Below are 26,221 nucleotides of genomic sequence, written 5' to 3'. Positions count from 1 at the left end.
CAGATATAGAAGACAGGAGTAGGAACAGGAGTAAGCCTGGTAACACAGCAGGTCATGGGGTAGTTGAGGTGATGCTAGTAGGTCAGCACTCCCCAGAAACCGAGTGGGTCAGTGGTGGGCTGGCGATAGTATAATGGCCAGTTAATGAAAACATACAAACATAATGGCAGATAAAGAATGTATGGCCTATCTAGTCTGCCCATCTATCCTTAGATTTATAAATTCCATCACTCCCTCAAGGATCCCCTGGTTTATCCCATGCTTTCTTGTATTCAAATACTGTTTTTTGTCTCCTTTACCTCTACTGGGAATCTGTTCCATGCATCCACTACCCTTTGTAAAGAAATATTTCCTGAGTTTACCCCTTCCCCTGCTCGCGGATTTACGCGAGCAGGGCCTTGCGCGCCAGTGCGCCTATTTTACATAGGCCTGCCGGCGCACGCAGAGCCCCGGGACTCGCGTAAGTCCCGGGGTTTTTCGAGGGGGGCGTGTCGGGGGCATGTCGGGGGCGGGGCCGATCGGTGCGGCGTTTTCGGGGCGGGATGCGGCGTTTCGGGGGCGGGCCTGGGGGCGTGGTTTCGGCCCAGGGCGGTCCGGGGGCGTGGCCACGCCCTCCGGAACCGCCCCTGGGTCACGTCTAGGCACGCCAGCGGCCCGCTGGCGCGCAGGGATTTACTTCTCCCTCTGGGAGGCGTAAATCTCCCGACAAACGTAGGGGGGGGGGTTTAGACAGGGCCGGCGGGGTGGGTTAGATAGAGGAATGGAGGGGAAGGTGAGGGAAGGGCGAAAGTGAATTCCCTCCGAGGCCGCTCCGATTTCGGAGCGGCCTCGGAGGGAACGGAGGTAGGCTGCGCGGCTCGGCGCGCGCCGGCTACACGAAATCGGCAGCCTTGCGCGCGCCGATCCGGGATTTTAGCAGCTACGCGCGTATCTACTAAAATCCAGCTTACTTTTGTTTGCGCCTGATGCGCCTACAAAAGTACGTGAGGGCGCCCTTTTTTAAAATCTACCCCTTTCTGTGTATGGAAACCTTTGAGATAGTTAAACGGCTCTATCATATCTCCCCTATCCCGCCTTCCCTCTAGGTAATTCAGTTTTAGATCTTTAAGTCTACCCCATATGCTTTAGAATGACAACCATTGACCATTTTAGTAGCCTCATTCTGGAGCGATTCCATCCTGTTTATATCCTTTTGAAGGTGTGGTCTCCAGAACTGTGCACAGTATTCCAAGTGAGGTCTCACCAGGAAACTATACCACCTTCTTGGCAAAGCCAATGGGATCTAATTAGCTAGATGTTTGGGCTGCAGCCTCACTGGTTTTGGTGGATATTTGGATTGTTGAAAGATTTGGATATGAGATGTGAAGATGGTGCTTATGGACATTGGATTGCATTTGGAAATTTGTATATTCAACTGTATTGATTGGTAGAGAACCAAAGAAGACAGAAAAAGTTGGCTTGAATAAGCAGCAATATCCTACAACCACTCAAGCTTCTGTGGCTGGCAGATGAGATGCATCCTTTATAGTGTGAACCGGAATACCTGGGTACACTGAATGGGCCAGTTGACTTGTATCTGCTGAATGTCCTATGTTACCACATTATTATGTAAACCACAAGTTTTCAAGTTTCTACAACTGGCAGCTTGGATTTATCTTTGGCAATGTGAAGTGGAATGATTGGGTGGATTAGATGGGCAAGTTGGTCTTTATCTGCTATCAACTACTATGTTATTGTGTTGATATCAAACTAATCCCCCCTGATTTATAGTGTAAAGACAATGTAAATTTATTTATTTCTATTCATTTCCAGACTGTTAACCCTGAGCACAATATTACCTCAGTCTAAGTATGGATGCTTTGAATAATACCAACAACAGTCCTGTGACCTTTATCATGCTCGGCATTCCTGGGCTGGAAGCTCAGCACATCTGGATCTCCATCCCTTTCTGTGCAGTGTATGCTATTGCACTTCTGGGAAACTGCTTTATTCTATTTCTTATAAAAACGGAACGGAGTCTCCACGCTCCCATGTACTTCTTCCTCTCCATGTTAGCCATCAATGATATCGGCATGACACTGACTACATTACCCACAATGCTGAGCATTTTTTTGTTTAACATCAAGGAAATTAATTTTGGTGCCTGCCAGACTCAGTTGTTCTTTCTTCATAATTTTTCAATAATGGAGTCCTCGGTGCTCCTGGCCATGGCCTTCGATCGCTTTTTCGCAATCTGTAATCCTCTGAGATACACCTCCATCTTAACATATTCTGTCATAGCCAGCATTGGGGTGGCCATCATAGTGCGATGCACTGTATTAATGATCCCAATAATCATTTTACTTAAACGATTGTCATTTTGTAAAATCAATCTGCTTTCCCATTCATTCTGTTTTCATCCTGATGTGCTAAAGCTTGCGTGCACTGATACCAAGATCAACAACCTCTATGGTTTATTTGTGGTCCTTTCCACGGCAGGAATAGACTCTCTGTTTATTGCTTTATCTTATGTGATGATTATTAAGACTGTCCTGAGTATTGCATCATCAGAACAACGTCTCAAGACATTTAACACCTGTGTGTCTCATATCTGTGTCATCCTAATCTTCTACATCCCGATGCTTGGTTTATCTGTGGTGCATAGATTTGGGAAAAATATTCCTCCTTTGATATACACCCTAATGGGAAATGTTTACCTTTTGATTCCACCTGTGCTAAATCCAATTATCTACAGCATAAAAACAAAACAGATTCAGAGACAGATACTCATAATATTCAGAACAAAACAGGACCACAGAGAGATAATGAAAATATGTCACTAGAAATGAAATGAGATGTGAAATTGCAACTCAAGTGTACTCCCACTGTCAAAAATCTCAATAGACAAGACATGCTTTATTGGATAGAAAGTTCTAGAAGATAGGGTCATAATGTAAGGCTGGTAGCATTAGACTCAATGGTAAGGTAAGGAAGTGTTTCTTCACAGAAGGCATAATGGATCTCTGAAACATGATCCCAGCAGAGGTCACTTAGATGGCAGGTTAGGAGAAATGATGACCTGAAGTTTATGGAATCCAATCTTTTGATTGCCTTACAGTTAATTCTACACAATGAGGTCCATTTTCAGACACGGTCCGGATATCAAAGTTAGCCAGGTATATTCAGTAGTTCAGTCGCACTATTGAACATAGCTGGCTAAATACAGCGAGCTAACTTTAGGACAGCTATTTCGTCTGACCAGACATAACTGGCTAAGTCATTCTGCTAACTCTGAATATCGGAGTGAGCCGATTAACTTGGCCAACTAACTCAACTCCTCCCAGTTACACCTCTAAGTTATCTGGCTAAATTCTAGCTGCCAAACCTATTAGCCAGCTAGAATTTTTGTGCCCAAAAAATCATTTAGCTGATTAATTTCTGAGTTAGCTGTCTAAATGCTTTTGAATATAGACTTCTCAGTATCTGTAGCCAATATTCTTATCAACTCCAAACAAGGAAATTTGCACTGGGGAAAAGATGTTATTAGAACTTAAAAAATGCATAGGATGGAAAATGAGATTGTCTAGCTGTGGGAAGCAGAGAAATAACTCATTGTTCATGCAGAATCAGTGGTTGGTAGAGAACATGGATGGGCAAAGTGGACAGATGGATAAAATACAGGTTTGTAAATAGAGAAATAGAGAAACAGAAGGCGAAGTCATTAGCACTTTCCTTCATGTTACATGCAGGAAGGCCAACATTTCTCAGTGTACATCGAAGCGGATTACATTCAGGTACTGGAGGTATTTCCCTATCCCCAGAGGGCTCACAATCTAATTTTGTGCCTGAGGCAACGGAGGGTAAAGTGACCTGACCAAGGCCACAAAGAGCGGCAGTGGGACTTGAACCCTGTGCGTTGGACATGGAAGACATTCGGATAAAAAATTAAATTATCTCCAAAGACTTCCTCCTTCTTCCCAATAGAGGGTGATGGGGATTTGGACCCAGGACTTAACTCCAGATGTTTGGGTAAATGGGCAATTTTAGGGGATGAACATGTCAGAGATTCAACCTCAGGTTCACCCAATCCGTGCCCTCTTTTCAGGAACGTAAAGCCTGCTTTCATATGGATAACAGAGATTTTTATGCATTCTTACAAATGAGACACCGTGGGCCTAATTTACCAAGCCTTTCCTGCTATTCTGAGAAAATGAGGCCTCAATGTGTTGATGCTTCTCTCTGAAAACCCAAACCTATCTCAGTTCTCTGTACAAGACGGGCATATAACAAATAGGTTTTCTCTAAATGTTATACATTTTTAATAACAACTAAACCCAGCTCAGCGTCTTAAAAATGACAAATTAAGAGGTTGCAGGGACTTACAATGGGATAATTTCAGAATAGCTTTAGGAGAACACAACGCATCAAAGGGAATGTGAGTATAAGGGAGGTCAGTTTTAAACTGATGCATCGTATATACTTGTGCAAGCCCATAAAGTCATCTTGTGTGACACACCACCATGTTGCAAGCATCAAATAGAAACATAGAAACATAGAAATGACGGCAGAAGAAGACCAACCGGTCCATCCAGTCTGCCCAGCAAGCTTCACACATTTGTTCTCATACTTAACTGTTTCTCTTGGCTCTTAGTAACCTTATGTTCTAATTCCCTTTTCACCCCCACCATTAATGTAGAGAGCAGTGCTGGAGCTGCTTCCAAGTGAAATATTAAGTTTGATTAGTTGGGTAAGCGGCAGCATAGCTCTCTGCCATGAAGCAGAGGGCAATGCTGGAAATGTGTGAAGTATCAGTTTTTCTTTTCCCCTGTCATTGAAGCAAGGAGTCATGCCGGACATGCACCGAAAGTGAAGAATGCCTTGAAAGTCACATTAACTATCATCAAATATTGAAAAGCCTAATAATTGGTAATACCTATAAGCCCATGAACCCATCCCTGTTTTTTTTTCTTTTTTTCTTTTCTTTTTTTAATTGGGAGATGGATGCCCTTCATCCTTCTACTCTGTGAAGGTGGACACCTACCACCGGCCACTGGCATCCCGCTCCGTTAATGCCTCTGTGGCTACTGCCGCTCCATGCAGTGTTTTACTACCTGCTCTTTATATGCGTCCTCTAGAACTGATGGATCCCATCCCTGGGTTTTTTTATTATTTATTTAATTGGGAGATGACAGCCCTCCATCCTTCCGCTCCGTGAAGGTGGACACCTACCACTGGCCACTGGCATCCCGCTCCGTGAATGCCTCTGTGGCTACTGCCGCTCTGTGCAGTATTTTACTACCTGCTCTTTATATGGACACCTACCACTGGCCACTGGCATCCCGCTCCGTGAATGCCTCTGTGGCTACTGCCGCTCCGTGCAGTATTTTACTACCTGCTCTTTATATGTGTCCTCTAGACCTGATGGATCCCATCCCTGTTTTGTTTTTTGTTTTTGTTTTTTATTTAATTGGGAGATGACCTGGAACTTCTAATCACCATCTATGGTCCTGCCCAGACGTCTCCACTTTTTGGGAGAGTACCTGAGATTCCAGGTTTGTGTGTCCATAGAATGCCACTGGTGTGTTTATTTGACACTGATGTTGAGGCCTCTTTAGCACAAAGTCCTGATAAGCACTTCATATACAGAGGACTTCTAATAACCAAAAAGTGAATAATATCACAATGGTCACAGCCTGAACCACCAGATCTGAAGTTGTGGAGGGAACCAGATCCACAGAGCGATGGAGTGGATGACAGTGAAAGACATGGACATGAAGAAGATGTGAGCTTTTCAGGGAATCTGGAACACGATTCTGGCTTCTGTGCTTTGTCGTATTAAGGGCAGATTTTACTGAGGTAATCGACTGAAGACAATAGAATTTTACAGACTAAAGTACAGAACTCCTATGTGTAAAGCGAGTTTTGAGACAAAGTGTGTCATTACTTTACGTGGGGTTTAATGTGCATGATGGAGCTGGATAGGGAAGGTGGAGAAAAGGGAAAAAGGGTGGGAGGGAAGGGAAGGGAAAGTCTTGGTTATGGCTAATCTTTGAAGAGTTCTTTAGGACAAATATGGTTACGATTTTCATGATTTTTTCATTTAAAAATGTGACTGCATAACACTGAGTGATAAGATTGTAATTTATTTTGCAATTGTAATAAAATATAATTAGATTACAAATAAATACACACAGTATTACATGTTTATTCTAGGAACTTTATATTTTATTTATTATTATTTTTCCAACATTTAGGGGGATTTTTCAAAGACATGCATAGGGTGTGCCTGTAAAAATTAACATATATGTGCATAATTAGCTTCAGGTTTTCAGAAGAATATCTGTCTGGACTGTGGCAGAAGTAGTAACCCTGTTCTTTGTAGGCTTTTTTTTTTATACCTCTCCAAGTGCTCTCTGTCTCCTTCACTGAGTTATTCTCATAGTAACGTAGCAAATGACTGCAGATAAAGATCAAAATGGCCCATGTAGTGTACCCCATTGAATTTAGAAACATAGAAACACGATGGCAGAAAAAGACCATTATGGGCTATGTAGTCTGCCCATGCACACCAGCTACTCAGCTTTTATAATCCCTACCCTTCCTTCAGAGATCCCCTCTGCTTGTCCATGAATTCAGCAGATACTGTCCTTGTCTCCACCATCTCCGCAGGGAGGCCAAGTCTATGGATCCATCACCGTCTTCTTGAAGAAATTTTTCCTTAGATTACTTCTGACTCTACCTCCTTTTACCCTCATCCCATTGCCCCTAGCTCTAGAGCCTCGTTTTCTTTGAGATTCATCAAATCCCTTATGCAAGGATCTCTCTCCCCCAAGTCTTGTGACTCCTCTAGTTTCAGATGTAGGACCTATCCAGCTGTTACTGCAAGTGGGTCACCTGATCCAGTCTTTCATCATCAAACACGACCTCTGCACAAATGATACCCAGATCTGCTTTCTGTGAATCTGTCTGCGTACTCCAATCTAATCTGAAACCCAGAGTCAATGACAGTAACTTTAAAATGAGTACGCAATCATCTTTACATGGGCGTATGCGTGCATGAACGCACATACACGAGAATTTTTAAATCACGCAAGTGCACGTGAACTATTTAAAATATGCTTAGCATGGATATGTGTGCTCGTAATTTTAAGAGCAAACGTTATTCACGTATCTTCCTTAGGAACAGGGCCAGTGCTGCCCCCTCCCCATTCATTCATTCTCTCTCCCGGGCCACTAAAAGAAAGCCCAGCTCCCTCCCTTTAGTGATACAAACTTTAAAAAACTAACACCCCCCTCCCCGAACCCATGGCTGGGGCAAGGGTAGTGTTGTGTTTGGCTGGCCGCGGGTTCCCCCCATGGCCGGCCCTTCTTACCTCCAGCTGGGAATAGAGGGGGTCCCCCTGACACTGCAATGCCTCCTGCAGCGACGATGTGGCAGGCCGCAGCTCAGTCTAAGCCGCGCCGTGTGGGGAATGCACTTCCACTGAGCGAGCGTCCCTAGGTGTACACATGTGCACGTCTTCAGAATTTAAAGGGCCCAAAGCTATAAAACCACCACCGCCCCGGGATGACGTCTCCTGTGCCTCCATACATAAGGACAGCCCGGACCATCCTCGAGTGCCTCAGCAACGGGTCGACTCCTGCGAGTAGCAAGTTGCTTGTGTTCCTTCTCCGGTGGTTCCTGCTCCTGAGTGACTGGTACTGGTCTCGTCCTTGTGCTCCCTCTCCTGCGGTTCCTGCTCCTTTGCCTCTTCAGTTCCTTCCTTCTGGATTGACTCTTCGGATTGGATCTCAGCTTGCCTTGGATTGTCTCCCAGCTGACCTCAGATCCCATCTTGACCTCACCTGCTCTGCTGTCTGCCCCGACTTTGGCCCATACAAACTTGTTCTTCTTGCCTGCTCCTTTCTTCACGGATACCTCTCCATCCAGAGGCCTGCGCCTAACTCCAGCCGGCCCCGGCACTCAAGGGCTCAACCTGCGGGGAACGTGGGCTGGTAGTGGTGAAGTCCCTGTTAGGCCTCTGAATCAGCCAAGTTCTGCCTGCCAACAGACTTTCTGGGCTTCTCCCTGCAGGTGGCACCAACCTAGCTTCGGTTCAAGGGTCCACCGATGTGACAGATATTAAGTGCCCTAGGCGAACCTTATAGTCCCATCCTGCACACAGTTAAAAGTTATGCATTTATATTTAACATGAAAAATATCACAGTACAGTATTCTGAAGTAAAAATATCGCTTACATTGTATTTACATGCACTGCTGTGATGCCACCCAGAAATCCCTGCAAAAAAGATACTTGAAACCCGTATGGTATTAGGCCTATTGTGATGTGGGCTGGGTGTGGGCTTGACCCTCTGAAAGCCATAAAACACTAATACACTGCCTATTAGGAGAATGCCTCACCTCAGTCACACATGCAGAACATAAACAGACCCTCAACAAACACAGAACAGAGCAACCATAAACCAGAAATACAAACACACAGACAAAACTGAACTGGAAACCACAAGAAGCCAGACACTGTATGCAGTGCAACAATGAAAAAAACAGAATGATCATCATCAGGGGCAGCTCAAGGCAATCTGCTGCCTGAGTGAAGGATGAAATTTCCCATTCCCTCCCCCCCCCCCCCTGCATGGCCCGGTGCAGGTGAAATCACCGAAGGCCAGGACAGAGGGAAGGCAATGGAGGGTGAAGTGACTTGCCCAAGGTCACAAGCAATGGCAATAGGATTTGAACCCTGGCTTCCCTTGTTTGCAGCTCAGTGCTCTAACCACTGAGTTTCTGGGCCTGTTATTTTTTTGTTTTCAGTCTTCAGTGTCCACACTAGAGGGCACCAGAGAAATAGAAATGTTTAATGAGGCAAGGCGGGGCAGCCTTTGGCTGACCCACCTCCTGGGTCTAGAAATAGGACTCCTCCATTCCCTATTGCCTGCCCCAACGGGGGGCAAATCCTGGAGAAGGGTGGGAGTCTTGCCTCACAAATCTGCTTCACTTTTTTGAAGGGGTTAATAAACATGTGGACAAAGGTGAACTGGTAGATGTAGTGTATTTGGATTTTCAGAAGGCGTTTGACAAAGTCCCTCATGAGAGGCTTCTACGAAAACTAAAAAGTCATGGGATAGGTGGTGATGTCCTTTCGTGGATTACAAACTGGCTAAAAGATAGGAAACAGAGAGTAGGATTAAATGGTCAGTTTTCTCAGTGGAAGGGAGTGGACAGTGGAGTGCCTCAGGGATCTGTATTGGGACCCTTACTTTTCAATATATTTATAAATGATCTGGAAAGAAATACGACAAGTGAGGTAATCAAATCTGCAGATGACACAAAATTGTTCAGAGTAGTTAAATCACAAGCAGATTGTGATAAATTGCAGGAAGACCTTGTGAGACTGGAAAATTGGGCATCAAAATGGCAGATGAAATTTAATGTGGACAAGTGTGTATGAGGGGGGAGAGAGGATAAAGATTGTGAGGCTCCCTTCCCCAATCCACAACTATCTGTGGGTGATTGGAAATAAAATGATCCCAGGTATGGAGATTTGGAGGTTTTAATCCTATTATTTTAAAAGTGGGGGTATTTCATGTGACTGCTGTTTGAAAAATGTGTTCTTTGGGAAATATTAGAAAACATTTATGGGTCATTTTAATTACTGGATGTTCATTGTCTGTTGCCTACTTGACATTTACTCTTTTCATTAGTATGATTTTAATGTGAATGATGTTTTATATTTCTTGACTTTATTGCTTAATGTTTTATGAGGAATGATGCTGTTCTGTTTTTCCATTGTTGCACTGCATAATACAGCAGCCAGGCTTGCTGTGGTTTCCAGAGCATGTGTGTGTGAGAGAGTGTGAGTGAGCCAGTGAGCATGTGAGTGCGAGAGAATGAGTGAGTGAATGAGTATATATGTGAGCAAGAAGACTATTTAAACCAGTGAGCAAGACCGAGTGAGTGAACATGTGTGTGAGCCAGAGTTTCTGACAGAGTCTGCATGTGTGTAAGGGAGTTTGTATAAGAATGAACATGTATGTTAGAGAGTGTGTATATATGAGAGAGAGGAGAAAGCCTGTGCACACCTATCCCTGAATAAGCCATGAGTCTAAAGTTCCCAGGCATGAACAGCAGGGGATATTTTTAGCTTTAGTTTTAATTATTGGGTTTTATTTGATGTTTCTGCTATTTTGAAATATTTTATTGATGTTTGGAAAATTTAAGAAAACACTGTTATATGTTTTTAATCATTGGATGTTTTATTCAACAGCTGCTTTGAAATATAAAAAGAATACATAAGTATGGCTTTACTAGAATGATGGTTTATATATCTTGATTTTATTGTTTGATGTTTAATGAGGAATGGTGATGTTTCTGTTTTTCCATTGTTGCAATGCATAAAGAGTCTGACTTGTTATGGTTTCCAATTCAGTTTTTGTCTGCATGTTTCTAGTTATACTTTATTGTCTCTTTATTCTGTATTTAGTGAGGTTCTGTGTGTTCTGCATGTGTGATTGAGGTGAGCTATTCTGCTAGCATGTGGTTTCTGTGTAGGGATCTATAGCAGCTTGGCTTGTACTGTTTTCTTAATATCCGGTGTATTGGTGTTTTAGGGCCTGGTGTAATATTTTCAGTGTTGCCTTTACAGTGTTGTTACTGTTTTGAGTGCTGACAGTTAGTGCTATTTTAGTATGGAAGGTTTACTATATTGTGACTCAGTTTACCTACAGCTTTCTGAGGGCTGACCTGTTTTACAATAGTCTTGATACCATATGACTGCAGGTGTCTTTTTTGCAGAGTCTTCTGGTTGGTACCACAGCAGTGCATGTAAATAATGCACATATTATAAGTGATATTGTTACTTTAGAGCACTGAATGTTCTTTTTCATGTAACATCTGTTATTATAAATGCATATTTTTAAATTATTTGTGGGAAGGTTGGGGTCAGGAGTGTGTGCAAGGCTGTAAGGTTCGCCTATGACACCTAATACCCTTGCACCAGCCCTGGCTGCACTGCTCCACAAGAGAAAGCAGGATTGCATCTGAGCTGGGCTGCTCTGGGTTAGTGGTTCTCCCCATTCTCGGCCAGAGCTTAACTTTCTCTCCCAGGGAACAGTATGGGTCACTTCTGACCCCCCTCTCCCCTGGAGTTGATAGGCAGAGCCGAGCCTAGGGAAGCATAAAAGCAGCAGCCTGTGTAGCCTGCAGTTAATGGGAATGCATTAGAGGGGTGGGAGGGTTGCACAAGCTACAGGCACAGTAAGGAAGGAAGGGGAAAGCCAGGAGGAAGTGCCTGTGCAGTGCTGGGGAGGTTTCTGTCTGAGGTGACTGCACTGAGCTCTGAGAGAAGCAGCGGCTGTGGAACCAGCGAGTCTCCTAGAGAATGAGATTGGGAAAGGGAGGAGGCTGCTGGAGAATGGGGAAGGGCTGGCAGCAAGCAAGAGCTTTACACCATGATGCAGCAGCGCTGGACTGGGGGCAATCACTGTGTAAGCAGTACATAAGTAACCTTTCAGAGAGAGTGTGTGTGCGTCTGTGTCAGAGAGTGAGAGAGAGAGACATAACCATACATAGTTTGTCTGTGAGAGAGAGTGTGTGTGCGTCTGTGTCAGAGAGAGTGAGAGAGAGACAGACATAACCATACATAGTTTGTCTGTGAGAGTGTGTGTGCGTCTGTGTCAGAGAGAGAGAGAGAGAGGCACTCATACATAGTATGTCTGTGAGAGAGAGAGTGTGTGCGTCTGTGTCAGAGAGTGAGAGAGAGAGACATAACCATACATAGTTTGTCTGTGAGAGAGAGTGTGTGTGCGTCTGTGTCAGAGAGAGTGAGAGAGAGAGAGACATAACCATACATAGTTTGTCTGTGAGAGAGAGTGTGTGTGCGTTTGTGTCAGAGAGAGAGAGAGAGAGGCACTCATACATAGTATGTCTGTGAGAGAGAGAGTGTGTGCGTCTGTGTCAGAGAGTGAGAGAGAGAGACATAACCATACATAGTTTGTCTGTGAGAGAGAGTGTGTGTGCGTCTGTGTCAGAGAGAGTGAGAGAGAGAGAGACATAACCATACATAGTTTGTCTGTGAGAGAGAGTGTGTGTGCGTCTGTGTCAGAGAGTGAGAGAGAGAGACACTCATACATAGTATGTCTGTGAGAGAGAGTGTGTGTGCATCTGTGTCAGAGAGAGTGAGAGAGAGAGACACTCATACATAGTATGTCTGTGAGAGAGAGTGTGTGTGCGTCTGTGTCAGAGAGAGTGAGAGAGAGAGAGACACTCATACATAGTATGTCTGTGAGAGAGAGTGTGTGTGCATCTGTGTCAGAGAGAGTGAGAGAGAGAGAGACACCCATACACAGTTTGTCTATGAGAGAGAGTGTGTGTGTGCGTCTGTTTCAGAAAGAGTGAGACAGAGAGACACCCATACACAGTTTGTCTGTGAGAGAGAGTGTGTGTGCGTCTGTGTCAGAGAGAGTGAGAGAGACAGAGAGACACCCATACACAGTTTGTCTGTGAGAGAGTGTGTGTGTGCGTCTGTGTCAGAGAGAGTGAGAGAGAGAGACACCCATACACAGTTTGTCTGTGAGAGAGAGTGTGTGTGCATCTGTGTCAGAGAGAGTGAGAGAGACAGAGAGACACCCATACACAGTTTGTCCGTGAGAGAGAGTGTGTGTGCGTCTGTGTCAGTGAGACAGAGAGACACCCATACACAGTTTGTCTATGAGAGAGAGTGTGTGTGCGTCTGTGTCAGAGAGAGTGAGAGAGACACCCATACACAGTTTGTCTATGAGAGAGAGTGTGTGTGCGTCTGTGTCAGAGAGAGTGAGAGAGAGAGACACCCATACACAGTTTGTCTATGAGAGAGAGTGTGTGTGCGTCTGTGTCAGAGAGAGTGAGAGTGAGAGACACACACCCATACATACTTTGTGTCTGAGAAAGAGTATGTGAGTTCGTGTGTGCCAATAAAGTTTCTGCAATCTAACAATCTGCTTGTGATTGAGCGTGTGTGAGTCTGACGCTGGCTGGCAGTGTCATTATTTGGAAATGGTTCAAGAGCCAGACCAGGAATCCAGGATATATAATCTATAAGAGAAATAAGCAGATGTATAGGGGGCCCAACCAATTTGCATGGGGGCTGCAGCTCTGCTCACCCCTGGTCTCTAGAATGTGTTTGTCTTAATTATTTAGGAAAGATGAAGTTTATTTTGGAGATATTTGCCTCAGTTTTGCTGGATTCCAGAGTTGACCCGGGGTACTTTTTGGGAGCTGCAGGAAGTGTGCATGAGGTCATCAAATACCCCATAGGCCTGGTTTGAAAAAATCCCCCAGGCCGATATTTTCCTGCATCCATCCCTGGGTGCTTTACATCATTTTGATGTAACCTAAGGGGTTAAAAGTAAATAAAAAGGGGGTAACATTATGTTTTTAATATTTAATAATGAGGCAAGTTATCATTTATTTTACCTGACTGTGCCCTTGCTGTCATAGCCCACATTACTGGGGAGTCAGTTCTGTGGCGTCCTGATCCTAAATAGGGGGCAGCAGGAAGGGGCAGCTGGTGAGTTGCTGTAACAGCAGCCATAGTTGGGACAGATAGAGAGAGCTGCGGGGCTCAGGACCGCGGGAGAGAGACAGATTAGTCTGCTGCGTGCTGGGCTGCCATCATCGCGGTACAGAGCAGAGGGGGCAGTCAGCTGAGAACATGGCCACGAGGATTTCCTACCTCGCGGGGCTGCCCGGGGGTCTGTGCTGGTGAAGGAGGAGGAAACGCACCCGCCACCGTGGGCGAATCGCGGTGCATCGGGGGTACTTGAGTGTAAGCAGCGGCAGCGGTGGGATTCTGCCGCTGTCCCAGGAGAGAGCCGTGAATGAGCGTCGGGGACAGCGTGGTATCTCCCCAGCGCTTGCAATATGGGGGCGTCTCTTCCAGTTTGATGCCAGTTCGGGGAAAGACTAGCAATGGGGGTCAGATGAGGGAAGCTTTAATACCCCTCCCCCTCTATTTTAAAGTGTTGAGAAGGGTTTAAGAACCCTGATAACGAGTTTGGCAGAGTCTGGGGGAAAGTCTGTATAAATGGCATTTACAGCAGGAATATTCTGTGTCCAAATTCTAAGGGTCCCCAAGTGAGAAAGCTGAAACGAAATCCTAAGAAAGTTTATGTTGAAAGAAGTGTGGGAGAACAGGTTACATTTTGTTATGGTGATCTCTAGGAGTGTTTTACTTTGTAATTGGGTTCAGAGATGTCGAGAAACACTGTGAACCCCTTTAGAGCCCTCACAGAACCATTTTAAAGAGACTATTAAGGTGCAAAAGCCAAATTTTCCAAGAACATCAGCCTCCGTTTCATCTGTCCTCATTTCCAACATGGCAGACTCCATTTCACCGAAGCGCCGTGGAGAATTCCTGCCGGTGTCTGTGCAAATGAGGCAGCTAGGGTTGCCAACTGGCTCCAGGTTTCAGGACAGGTTGATGCAGTCCTGGTTTTACCCCATGGCATGCTGGGACCTATTCTGACTTCCCTATTGCATTCCCTAAGAAAAGCAAGTCTACAAGGACCTGCATGCAGGGGAAGGAAACCAGGTCTGTTTTAGATTGGCCACAGTCTGATGCCATCTGGTGGTGCTACCAGAGCAGTACACACAACCATGCATCCCTTTGAGGAGAACCAAGAAAAAAAGACCACTCTAAACTAAAACTCAGCATAAACCGGTTAGTGTGCTTGTAATTCAAAAATGAAATACAGTGCACAGGGGAAAATCAAATGTTGACGTGGACAAGTGCAAGGTGTTGCATTTAGGGAAAAATAACCCTTGCTGTAGTTACACGATGTTAGGTTCCATATTAGGAGCTACCACCCAGGAAAGAGATCTAGGCATCATAGTGGGTAATACTTTAAAAACGTCGGCTCAGTGTGCTGCGGCAGTCAAAAAAGCAAATAAAATGTTAGGAATTATTAGGAAGGGAATGGTTAATAAAACAGAAAATGTCATAATGCCTCTGTATCGCTCCATGCTGAGACCGCACCTTGAATACTGTGTACAATTCTGGTCGCTGCATCTCAAAAAAGATATAATTGCGATGGAGAAGGTACAGAGAAGGGCAACCAAAATGATAAAGGGGATGGAACAGCTCCCCTATGAGGAAAGGCTGAAGAGGTTAGGGCTGTTCAGCTTGGAGAAGAGACGGCTGAGGGGGATATGATAGAGGTTTATAAGATCATGAGAGGTCTTGAACGAGTAGATATGACTCGGTTATTTACACTTTCGAATAATAGAAAGACTATTTATTTATTTATTTAACAGTTTTATATACCGAAATTCTTGTAAGAGTTTACAAATCAATTCGGTTTACATTGTAACATTAACAGTGCCTCGAAGAGAGCAATTACATTGAAACAGGGTGTACAAACTAGGATCATGAATTGATGAAACAGGGGTATAACTCAAAACTATATACAAAGTCTACAAGGGTTATGATTGGTATGAGACAGTAGTATTGGCAAATGATCTAGGGATTGGGACTTTAGAAGGACAAACAGTATTCATCTATATCGAGCGAAGGTTGGAAAGAGTCAATGGACTACTAGTGAGTGAACTGAATTGGGTCAACAGATATCTGATTTAAGAAAAGGCCTGCTTGAACAGCCAGGTTTTGAGTCTTTTTTTAAATGTGACCGGGCAATGTTCAAGCCGGAGGTCTGGCGGAAGAGAGTTCCACTGTGTTGGTCCAGACGAAGAGATGGCTCTGTTTCTTAATGTGGTTTTTAATGGGGGGACCTGGAGGGTGTCTTTATATGCTGCTCTTACCGGTCTGGATGGTAAGCTTGGTCGGAGAGGGATCTTGAGCCCTAGTGGAGTGATGTTGTAGAGAGCTTTGTGGGTTATGGTAAGTGCTTTGTATAAGATTCTGAATTTGATAGGGAGCCAGTGGAGGTTCATCAGGATGGGAGAGATGTGGTCCCTTTTTTTGGACCTGGTAAGAATTCTGGCTGCTGCATTTTGCAGCATCTGTAATTGTTTGATAGTATTGGCAGGTAGGCCGATCAGAAGAGAGTTACAGTAATCTATTTTTGAGAAGATGATTGCCTGGAGCACTGTGCGGACTAGGGGGCACTCCATGAAGTTAGCAAATAGCACATTTAAGACTCATCGGAGAAAATTCTTTTTCACTCAGCGCACAATAAAGCTCTGGAATTTGTTGCCAGAGGATGTGGTTTGTGCAGTTAGTGTAGCTGGATTTAAAAAAAGTTTGGATAAGTTCTTGGAGAAGTCCATTAATGGCTATTAATCAAATTTACTTAGGGAATAGCCACTGCTGTTAATTGCATCAGTAGCATGGGATCTTCTTAGTTTTCGGGTACTTGCCAGGTTCTTGTGGCCTGGTTTGGCCTCTGTTGGAAACAGGATGCTGGGCTTGATGGACCCTTAGTCTAACCCAGCATGGCAATTTCTTATGTTCGTATGAAATGGGCTAAAAACTCACCCGTGCTGAGCGCACTATGGAAAATTCTCCAGCTCAGATCCCCGATGGGCCTTGAAATATGCTGGGAATAGAAGGATGCCCAATGGGGCTTCTCGCCCTCAGATGGTAGGTGAACATCCCGCCAGATGGTATCTGAATGGGAGATGAGGGCGAGGAACTGCATGGTGTGAAGCACGATTGAGAAGATCTTGCACCTTGGCACTGTACAGAAATGTGCTGCAATAAAACCAGACAACTTAGATGGATTGTCTGGGTGGGGAGGCTGAGGGAGTTCGCGGGGATGTGCAACTGATAAGCAGATTGGACGCACGGGGCTCTGAGTCTGGTGGGGATGTCTGGTCTGCAGAACCCCCTCGAGGAATGAGCGCTGATCAGGTGTAATGGTGTTTCTGATCTCCTGGAGCAGATGACAGACAACACAAGGGGTTTCAAGACCAATGAGATGGACTAGGATCTCTGGCGTCACCCACTCACGTTTATCTTAGTCCAGGAGATCCCCGACCTTTGTGATTCTGGCCAGAATTAGCTGATGGCAAACCACAGGGGACTCGAGCATGCTCGCACTCAGGCATGAGTTGAAGAGCAGAGACTTGGCTAGAAACTCCATGCTTACAGTTGCTGGGACTTCTCTCATGGAGATCAAGTTCTGGGCTTTAATCAGATCTTGATATAAGCCGGGCACCCTCTAAAGGATCCTCTCATAACTTCTTGGACAAGAACAAAAAAGCTGCCAGTCATATTGTAGGGTGCAAAACTGGTGAAGATAGTAACAGGCTAATGTGCACCACTGCAGAGGTAGGGTCTACGTAAAGGAGCCTCTGCAGGGTCTGGAGTCAGAACGTTTGGACCTGGCTTTGGATACTTATCAGGTCCTGCCTGCCCTCTTCCAGTGGGAGGCTCAGGACCCCTGCAGAGACCCAGTGCTTCCCGGTCCAGAAGAAATCTAGCAACCTCCTCTGGGTCTGTATCAAGAATTCAGGGGTTAGACTCAGGGCAATCTTGGGTAATCTCCAAGGCCCTTCTCCTGAGGGATAGCAACTTAAACAGACCCATCCATGACCTCAGGTGAGTGTCCACTTTGTCTTCCAGCTTGTACCAGATGACAGGAGCCCTGGTCTCCACTGTCGACAGGTGGGCTCCTATGTATTGCAACGTCTCTCCACTCCAAGATAGATGATGTAAAGCTTCGGGGTGTGTATCCTCCTATCATCCTAATAAAAACCCGGAACATTTGGTCCAGTTGATCCTCACCAAGGACGCAGCAGATTACACTTGCTGACACTCCTGGGGCCTCACTAGATCAACCGGGTCTTGGGCCATGAGGAGTACATTGTCAGCATATGCCAAAAGAGTCACCCACATCTTGAGTTCCTGAGCACCAGCTTGCTGAGCTTCCTGTGTAGGAGGTGCAGGAAATGCTCGATGGCCAGTGCATACATTTGCCCAGACTAGGTTGATGTATTCCTTGCCTGAATGCCAGAGGTGCTGTTAGGGAACAATTGACCTTCATGAGGCACTCTGCAGAGCTGTACAGGAGTTGAAGACCCATGAAGTGTGGGCCAAATCCAAATGCCTGCAGGGTTTCCATGAGTATCCATGATCCACCCTGTTGAACACTTTCTCTTGGTCTAGAGCAAGAAGGGCGATCTGCAGATCAGTCCTGCGAGCAAGATGGATCAGATCATGGACCCAATAGATGTTATCAAATATGGTACTGCCTGGGAGCATACAGGACTGGTTGGGGTGAATCACGTTGGCTTGCACAGATTTAAGCTGCAGCGAGAGGGCTTTGGCTATGATTTTATAGACTGTGCTGAACAGCTAGACCGGGCAGCAGTTCTTCATGTTGCACAAATCCTCCTTCTTAGGTATCAGAGTTAACACTGCGCAACAGCATGACAGCGGTAACTGTCCGGTCTCGAGGGCTTCATCTAGGACCCTCAAGAGGTCAGGCCCTAGCTCACTCCAGAAGTGATGATAGAACTCCATGGGTATCAGACCTACAGCTTCAGAGATCTCGGTGAGACCAAGAGGTGCGTCCAGTCGGTCCGTCTCACCCTAACCATGGGAAGCCCCTCCCATAAAACCCTGCTGGTGTCCAGGTCAGGGGGATCTGGAGAGAAGAGCATTGAGTAGAATTCTCTAGCTCTGGATCGAATACTCTCTAGATCGTTAAGGAGAGCCCCTTCCGCAGACAAAGGTGAAGGTGTCAGAAGACTCAGGGTGGTGTTCTCGCCAGATGTCAACCAGGGAGAAGCAGCAAGCCAACTCCTCAGGACAGCTGAGCTCTGGTGTGGCTCCTAGCTGTTCCTGTCCAGGGCCTCAAGGGTGCAGTTAAAATCACCCCTGAGCACATTGCTTCATCAACCTCCAAGCTGTCAAGATAGGTTAACATCTAGCTGAAGCACTGCTGCTTACTAGGCCCTGCGCTTGGAGCCTACACATTAATGTAATTAATGATTTTGCTCTCAAGCTGGACCCTGACGTGCAGCAGTCTTTCTGGCATGGTGGCTTTCACATAAAGCACTTCAGGCTCAAAAGTGTCTGCAAACAGTGTCACCGCCCCACAAGATGTAGCAGTGAGGTGGTTAAACAAGACACTGCCACGCCACTCCAGCAGCCAGTTGGCCTCATCTGCTGGAGTGGTGTGGGTCTTTTGGAGAAAGCTCACAGCATACTTCTCCCTTTAAAGGAAGCTGAGTACCTGGAAGTCTCCAAAGCCCCACCCTACAGCTGTTGACATTGAGTGTACCTATGCTAAAAGCCATCCTCTGTCAATGTTATTCTCAAGTCCTTACTTAAGGAGCTTGAGGCTGTTATAGAACTTACAGAGACAGGCATGTTCGGCTGTCCCGTACAGTTTGGCCCGATGGTTGGCTCAGAGAATGGCACAGACCGATCATCGCAGCAACTCTGCATCTGGCCACTTATCCAACACCAAATGCTCCATCTTTCTGAGATGCATGGTCCCCTCCAGAAATTGAAGGGTCTTCTGCTTCAGAATGATGGGAGCCTGAGAAGTCTTCAGGCTCTGCAACACCTACAGACTCGTCATCTGACTCATCATCATCCCTTGTCTTCCCACTGCTGAGGATTTCAAAGCTCTTCCCATGATCAGGGAGAGACTTTTTCTTCAGCTTGATCCAAAATTATTTATTTATCTTAAAACTTTTATATACCTCTTATTCAATGTGGGATAGACCTAAGTGGTTTACAAATAGTAAAACACAAAGAAGCTTAATAGGTCCCTCACTATCCCGAGAAGGCATCTCTGATTGTGAGGGACCCATGGTCTTCCCAGCGGTGGAAAATGGAGGCACTTGGTATAGCTCCTCCGGAGCTGATGAGAAAGCTTCCAGCAAAGTGACAGCCACCCTCTCTAGGAGCTCCTCTAGAGGGGTTATAGTCACCATTACTGGGACCTCAGGAGATTGGCTAGTGAGAGGAGGAGCAACTTCTAAGGAGGCTACAGATGTTGCTTCCTCTCCCTCCAGTGTTTCAGTAGAGCCAGTCTCTATGGCCAAGTCTGGGGTCACTAATAATCTGGAAACCCCTTCCTCCTCAGTCATTGTCTCCAGCTTCATCTCTCTTGAGGCCCAATCTGCTCTGCTGATTGTCTTGACCTCAGTGTCTGTGACCAGGATAAGACCTGGTTCCCCAGTGGCTCTCCCTTTCTTTCTCAGCCACCCGGGTTTCAGAGGGTTACAGGCCAACTGGTGGTGGTTGGAGAGAGAAGAAAGGGGTTATCTTGATGGTTCCTCCAAGAGAAGGATTTTCTGCCCCCTGAGCCATGATGGCAAAGGGGGTATCTCAGCAAAGGAGATCTGCTCAAGGACTCGCTCTACCCATAAAAGCTGATGTTTTGGGGATCGGACCTCTGATGATGTAACTGAGTTGGGATCTCATGTTTCAGGCCTCTGCTCCAGGCCCTTGCTGGTAATTGGGCCTGGATCTTTGGAATCAGATCCCAAGTCCCCTGTCCCATAACGGACCAGCATCCTCCTCCTGACTTTGGGAGCAGACCTTTCCTCCCCTGTGCATTTATTCCACACCCAGTTCACCCCTAACTCCTCCCTTTCCCTCTTTCAGTCTTGATTTCTTTTTTTCCTTCAACAGAGGTGTTGACAAGGGGAGAGGTGACATGGAAGGGGTCAGAAGGGTTTGATGCTTCCTCCGTGGGGGTGGACTCAGGTTTGAAGATTGACAGGGAAGGCAGTTGTTCTCCTTCCTTAAGCCGCTCCATTATCTTATCAGCAGTGGCCAGATCTCCAGAAGTTGACCCCACCCTCTGCTGAAATTGGGGGGGGCAGGGTAGTTAAGGCCTCTGCTGATAGCAGTAACATTGGGATGGTAGCCACATTCTCATTAGATGTGATTCCCTGCATGATGGATGGTTGGCTCATTCTCATCTGTGAGATGTTATTTGCAGGGGGTAGCTGCCTCAACAATACTGGGGTGAGGGGCAGGTCTCTTTGGGAAGGTGAGTAGAGAGACTGCACCCTCACCGTCACTCTGGCATGTCCTGTTAGTTTTTGTTGTGACTTTCTTTGTCACGCCAGAGAAAGTTTTTACTTCATTACCGGGTTTGGCAGTAGGGGTTTCGGCTGTGATGTACCTGAGGACCTCTGAGATGGTTTTAGAGGGCCCCCCTGCTGTTCCTCAGTACTGGCAGTTATGTTGGGGTGATGGGCATCTGAAATTTTGGTGGTGGAGGGGAAGGCCCAAGTGGTGTCAATTGGGCGAGTCTAGCAGAGGTGGTAGAGATGCTAGCGCCTTGGCCCCCAGAGGTACAGGTGGAGTTTGGGGTAGAGAGATTTGCAGCTACCAAGGTGTTAGTAGCAGCTGCAGGTGAGGGGGCGGCAGACTTATTGGCTTTCTTTGCCTCGGGGCATACTTTGCGGGTATGTCCCACCTCCCGGCACAGGAAGCACCTCGCCTCCTCTGTGCTGTGGTAAATAATGTGTGGGGCCCTCTCATGTGGGATAATAAAAGAGATCTCCCTTTCCTCCCTTTCCTGAGGCAGCTTCAGGGTCACCTGCAGCCTATAGGGCAGGATGGGGCGTATAGTCCTGTGCCTGCACCCCAGGGGTATCACGGTGATGGGAGAACGAACCTCCCCCAGGGTGCGCAGGTGACCCTGGCTCGGGAATATAGGGTGGCACACTTGATAGCACCATCTTGGTTCCAGAGCTATCCAGAGACCCAACTGATACGAAGACCCCCTCCATCACTATGCCCTTTACAATTGTTGTATATGTGGCGTCCAGCATATGGAGGAAACATATTATTTTTCTGTACATCTTGCCAGCCGCCACAATGGCCGCAGAACCCATCACATTGGCCAGTGCCTTGATGTGGTCCTCGATAGTTGCCCCTCTCATTGCTGGACACCTTGCCCCCATGCCTCCGGGTTAGCCCATGGAAGGGGTAGGTGACATATCGTATTGGGTGTGGGGCCCTTGTGCCTGATCCTGGCTGTTGTGCTCGTCCTGCATCGCTCCCGGCAGAGCTGCACCTGACGCCGCCACCGCCGCACGGGATCTCGTTTGCGGCGGTGTGACTGCAGCAGAGGTGGCTGCAATGACCGGGGAGGAACCTGGGCTCTGAGCTTTATCTTTACTGAGCCCTGCTGCTGCTGCCTGAGGTGTCTTAGTAATATCCACAGCAGCAGCAGGGACGCCGCTCGTCTCTCTGGCTGACGACGCAGCCACCTCTGAGGTGGAAGGAAGGGTAGTATTGGCCAGAGTGGCTGCCTCAGTGGTGGAAGGAGGTGAGACAGGAAAGGTGTTTTCTGTGGCTGGCGTAGTAGTGCCAGCCACAGAAAACACCCCCTAAAATAGGGGTCTTTTCCCTTTTCCCCAGCAGGTAGCAGTGCCGGGACAGGAGTACTCTGCCCAGCGGCAGCAGAGATGTCATTATTAGCTGCTGCTGGGTCAGATGCTGCATTTTGAGGGGGTGCAGTAATAGGAGGTGCTGGGGGTGCAGCTGATGTTCCTGCAGCTTTTGGGGCGCCAGCCAGAAAGACACAGATGTTCTTTTTTGGCATTGACTTCCAGCTGACACCTCCCCCAAGCTTTCTTAGGGCCTGCCTGAGGCTGCTTCTTCCCCATCGCCCAGGCTGTTCTTTCTAATGAGGTACAGGCAATGGGGACTGGGATTGAAGCAGCCTCTACTGAAATTAAAAGGGAGGTGAGAAGGGTCACTTACAGGTGACTTTTTTTTTTCCTAATAATTTTTTTAAATTATCTTAAATGTGTAAAAATAAGTGAAGTGACAGTGAAGTTTTAACTGAACAAGTGAACCTGCGCTCCAAAATTAAAAAGAGAGTGCACAGGGGAGTGAGAAGTACCAAAAAACTGGAAATTAAACTTACTTAGGGAAGAAGGCTCCTTGGCTGCTCCGGGAAGGCCTGCAGCAGGTGTCTGATCAGAGCTCAGCCGGGCCTCAGAGCTGAGCCCTCCCCCTCCCAGGGCTCCAGGAGCCTCAGTGATTCAATACAAAGGAAAGAGCTTGCTGCTCTTTTACCTTATAAAACTAAAATTAAATCAAAAAAATTAAATATCTAAATCAAACAAAACAGCTGAAATAAAACTCTCCTTTCAGCTTCAATGGGAGCACAACAGAATGTAAAACTATAAAGAAAATAAGAAAGGGAATGTGCTTTGAAACAAATCCTGCCTAAACCAAAACTCACCCTGAAACTAAATGCCTAAGAAACTGCCCCTGCCTATCTGACAGTTTGCCCTAAAACAAAGAAAAGTGTGTGTGTAAAGGAATGGGGGAAGGGGAGAGAGGCTGCAGTCAGTATTCGGGGAGGCAGAGGAGCTGCCTTCCCCTCACACAAACAAATCAAATAAAAGGCTAAATAAAAGAAATAAACTCTGACTAAAAGTGAGGAGTGCTTCCTCAACACAAACTGAACTAAAATATGTCTAAATTATAAAGCTAAGTAAACAAAATATATGCAAATACAGGTTTTTAAATCTCTGCTGCAGGAGCATTATGTGCACACAACCTCTCTCTAGGAGGGAAAGCCAGACCTGGATCAGCCTGTCCTGAAAATCTGGAGCCAATTGGCAACCCTAGAGGCAGCCTCAGCACCGTGCATGTCTGAGGAGCTGAGGAGCTGCTGCGAGGAGGCTGGCGGAATTATTCGTATCTGTTTCCCACTCTTGGAAACGTTCTGATTCTGTACCACTTTCTAATTTGGCTATAAAATTCCCAAATTGTCAGTGCTTGGACTCTATACAATGAAAGAGGGAATCCATGGGCTAAAACTAGATTAAAACTGGCCTTAAGGTATCCAGAGAACTATTTTTTGCTGAGGTCATCACCAGAGCGCGGATCCCACTGAGTGGTGAGAATTAGAGAGCAGAAGGTGTCATACTTGATCTCTTTCCTGAGACTATTCTAAGATGCCAGTTAAGTACAGTGAGGGCAGGCCCATGATTATATGAGTGAGAGGGAATGAATGGGAGGTAAATTTAGATTTGGGATAGGACAGCTAATTTCTAAATGATGATTGACCTGCATGAATGGATGTCAACTTTTATAGAATTGAGACAGAGTGAGAGAAAGTGAGAGTGAAATATATCATATTCAATAAGCTCTTATTCTCACTGGGGTAAAACCGAGAAGTAACCCTGATTTAAATACATGACAGCTAAAGGTGAAAGAAACATTTTTCTTCCCCTGGAAAAGAACTAATAAATAAAAATTAAATAAGGCAAAAAATGATTTGTGAAGGTAAACAGATTTTCAGATGATTAATTCCTTAGCCCAGATAAACAGAGAATCCAAAATGATTTTGGATGGTATTTGTGATCAGATATAACCAATTCTAGGGTATTAATGATATATTAAACCAGAGGTCAATATTCAAAGGCCGCTTTGTTATAACTCTGTACTTACCAACGCGGCACGGAGCCGCCGACGTTCTTCGCAGCAGGAGCTGCAGTCAGCTGTGTAGGTAGGCCTCTGAAAGATCCGGGGATGTGAGAAACTCTCCCGGTTGTATCTCCCTTATTATTTATTTATTTATTTAAAGGCTTTTATATACCGGAGTTCATGCACTAGTGCATACCACTTCGGTTTACACGGAACAAGGAACAGAAAATTACATCAAACAGATTGAACAATTAAACAAATATACAATTACATCCAACAATTGGGTATAAATAACATGGCTAACTTAGTAGGAACTTAGAGTTAGAGGTGAAGGAGAGAAATAGTACCAAGTGGTAATAGAACAATGTTAATAGCTAAATAATAAATATAAATAGTAAATACAAGTTCTTATAATAAATACAGGTGTTTACAGATTACAGTCTTCAAGAAAAGTTTACGTCTACAGAATAGGGTTAAGTAAATAAGAACTGGCGGTTATTTCTATAGGAGTGAAGACTTCAAAAACTAAGGTTACATCTGGATTAAGAGGTATTGGTGTAGCATGTTCAAATATTTAATGATTTGGAATTGTGAGACCAAGGATAAAATTAGGAGTTGTTTGATATGATTATAAAAGCGAGAATGATTCAAGTTCTGGGATGTTGATAATACCTCCCCAAAAAATCAAAGTGCTCGGGTTTCTAGTGCTAGGGTTTCTATGCGGGTTTCTAGTGCTAGGGTTTCTATGCGGAAGCGGGGCATCCTCAGGTGGCGGTTGACCGACTTGAGGTCCAGGATGGGCCTGAACGTCCCCTCTCTCTTGTGGAGGCACTGGGATTATGGCCTCGCGGGTCAGTAGTCTGGTCAGTGTAGTTTCCATTGCCACCCTCTTGGAGAGGTCATGGCAGGGGGATTCCACGAACTTGTCCGGGGGGGGTTCGTAGGAAATCAGGTAGTACCCCTCTCAAATGATGGCTAGGACCCACTTGTCTGAAGTTATCTCGACCCATCTGTGGTAGAATAGGGCTAGTCTGCCCCCTATGTCTTCTTCCCTTGAATGGGTCAGCTAAATCTCATTGTGGGGTGCGGCTGGGGCCTGGACCTGAGTTGGTTCCCCTCTTGTTGTGCTTGTTCTGAAAGGACTGGTTCCTACCCGTAGGGTGGGGTGCTTGATAGTTGCTTCTGTATGGGTTGAAGCGCTGTGAACCTCTGCCCCTGGAGGCCCGGGGGAAGGGTCGCTGGTTTCTCTTATTCCTGTCCTCTGGTAGGCGTGGCAATGGGGACTCGCCCTATTTGTTGGCCAGCTTCTCTAGTTCGCTGCTGAACAGAAGGGATCCTTTGAAGGGCAACCTTGTGAGACGCGTTTTGGAAGATGCGTCGGCTGCCCAGCTTCAGAGCCAGAGTTGTCTCCTGGCAGCCACAGCTGAGGAGACTCCTCTGGCTGTTGTGTGCACTAGCGTCCGCAAGGAATGATACTGCTGGTTCCATGGCCTCCCCAGGGGTGTTGCTCCTGGACTGAGATAGGCAGGCACGTCTCACTACGGTGCAGCAGGCTGCTATTTGTAGTGACATAGCGATAACGTCAAAGGACTGTTTAAGGATGGATTCCAGACGTTGGTCATGAGCACCTTTGAGCGCTGCTCCTCCCTCCACTGGGATACTAGTGCGCTTCGAGATCACGCAGACCATGGCATCCACTTTTGGGCATGTCAGAAGGTCTTTGGCAGCCGGGTCCAGGGGGTACATGGCTGCCATGGCTCGTCCCCTTTTGAATGTGGACTCTGGAGCACTCCATTCCAGGTCAATTAGCTGCTGGACAGCTTGTAAGAGAGGGAAATGGCAAGATGTCTGGCGGAGTCCCTCTAGTAAGGGATTCGTCTTAGGCTCCC

General features: G+C 46.2%; 1 protein-coding gene across 1 annotated transcript; it reads left to right on the top strand.

Annotated features, from left to right (window-relative positions):
- Positions 1-1,850: 1,850 nt before the first annotated feature.
- LOC115091590 (olfactory receptor 51G2-like) lies at positions 1,851-18,326 on the top strand. Its single transcript, XM_029601766.1, has 3 exons — positions 1,851-2,756; positions 9,066-9,095; positions 18,078-18,326. Exons 1-3 carry the CDS (start codon positions 1,851-1,853, stop codon positions 18,324-18,326), a joined length of 1,185 nt encoding a protein of 394 aa, XP_029457626.1.
- Positions 18,327-26,221: the final 7,895 nt, after the last annotated feature.

The sequence above is a fragment of the Rhinatrema bivittatum genome, chromosome 5 (genome assembly GCF_901001135.1).
Source record: "Rhinatrema bivittatum chromosome 5, aRhiBiv1.1, whole genome shotgun sequence".
Classification (NCBI taxonomy): Eukaryota; Metazoa; Chordata; class Amphibia; order Gymnophiona; family Rhinatrematidae; genus Rhinatrema; species Rhinatrema bivittatum.
This window is presented reverse-complemented; position numbering and strand designations above follow the sequence as displayed.

Bases quoted from the DNA above. Each gene is read 5' to 3' on its own strand.
- LOC115091590 (XM_029601766.1), top strand. From the start codon at position 1,851: ATGGATGCTTTGAATAATACCAACAACAGTCCTGTGACCTTTATCATG. The intron at 2,757-9,065 runs AGACAGATACTC...AAAGTCCCTCAT, and splicing joins TAAAAACAAAACAGATTCAG to GAGAGGCTTCTACGAAAACT. The intron at 9,096-18,077 runs GGGATAGGTGGT...CTCTTGGTCTAG, and splicing joins TACGAAAACTAAAAAGTCAT to AGCAAGAAGGGCGATCTGCA.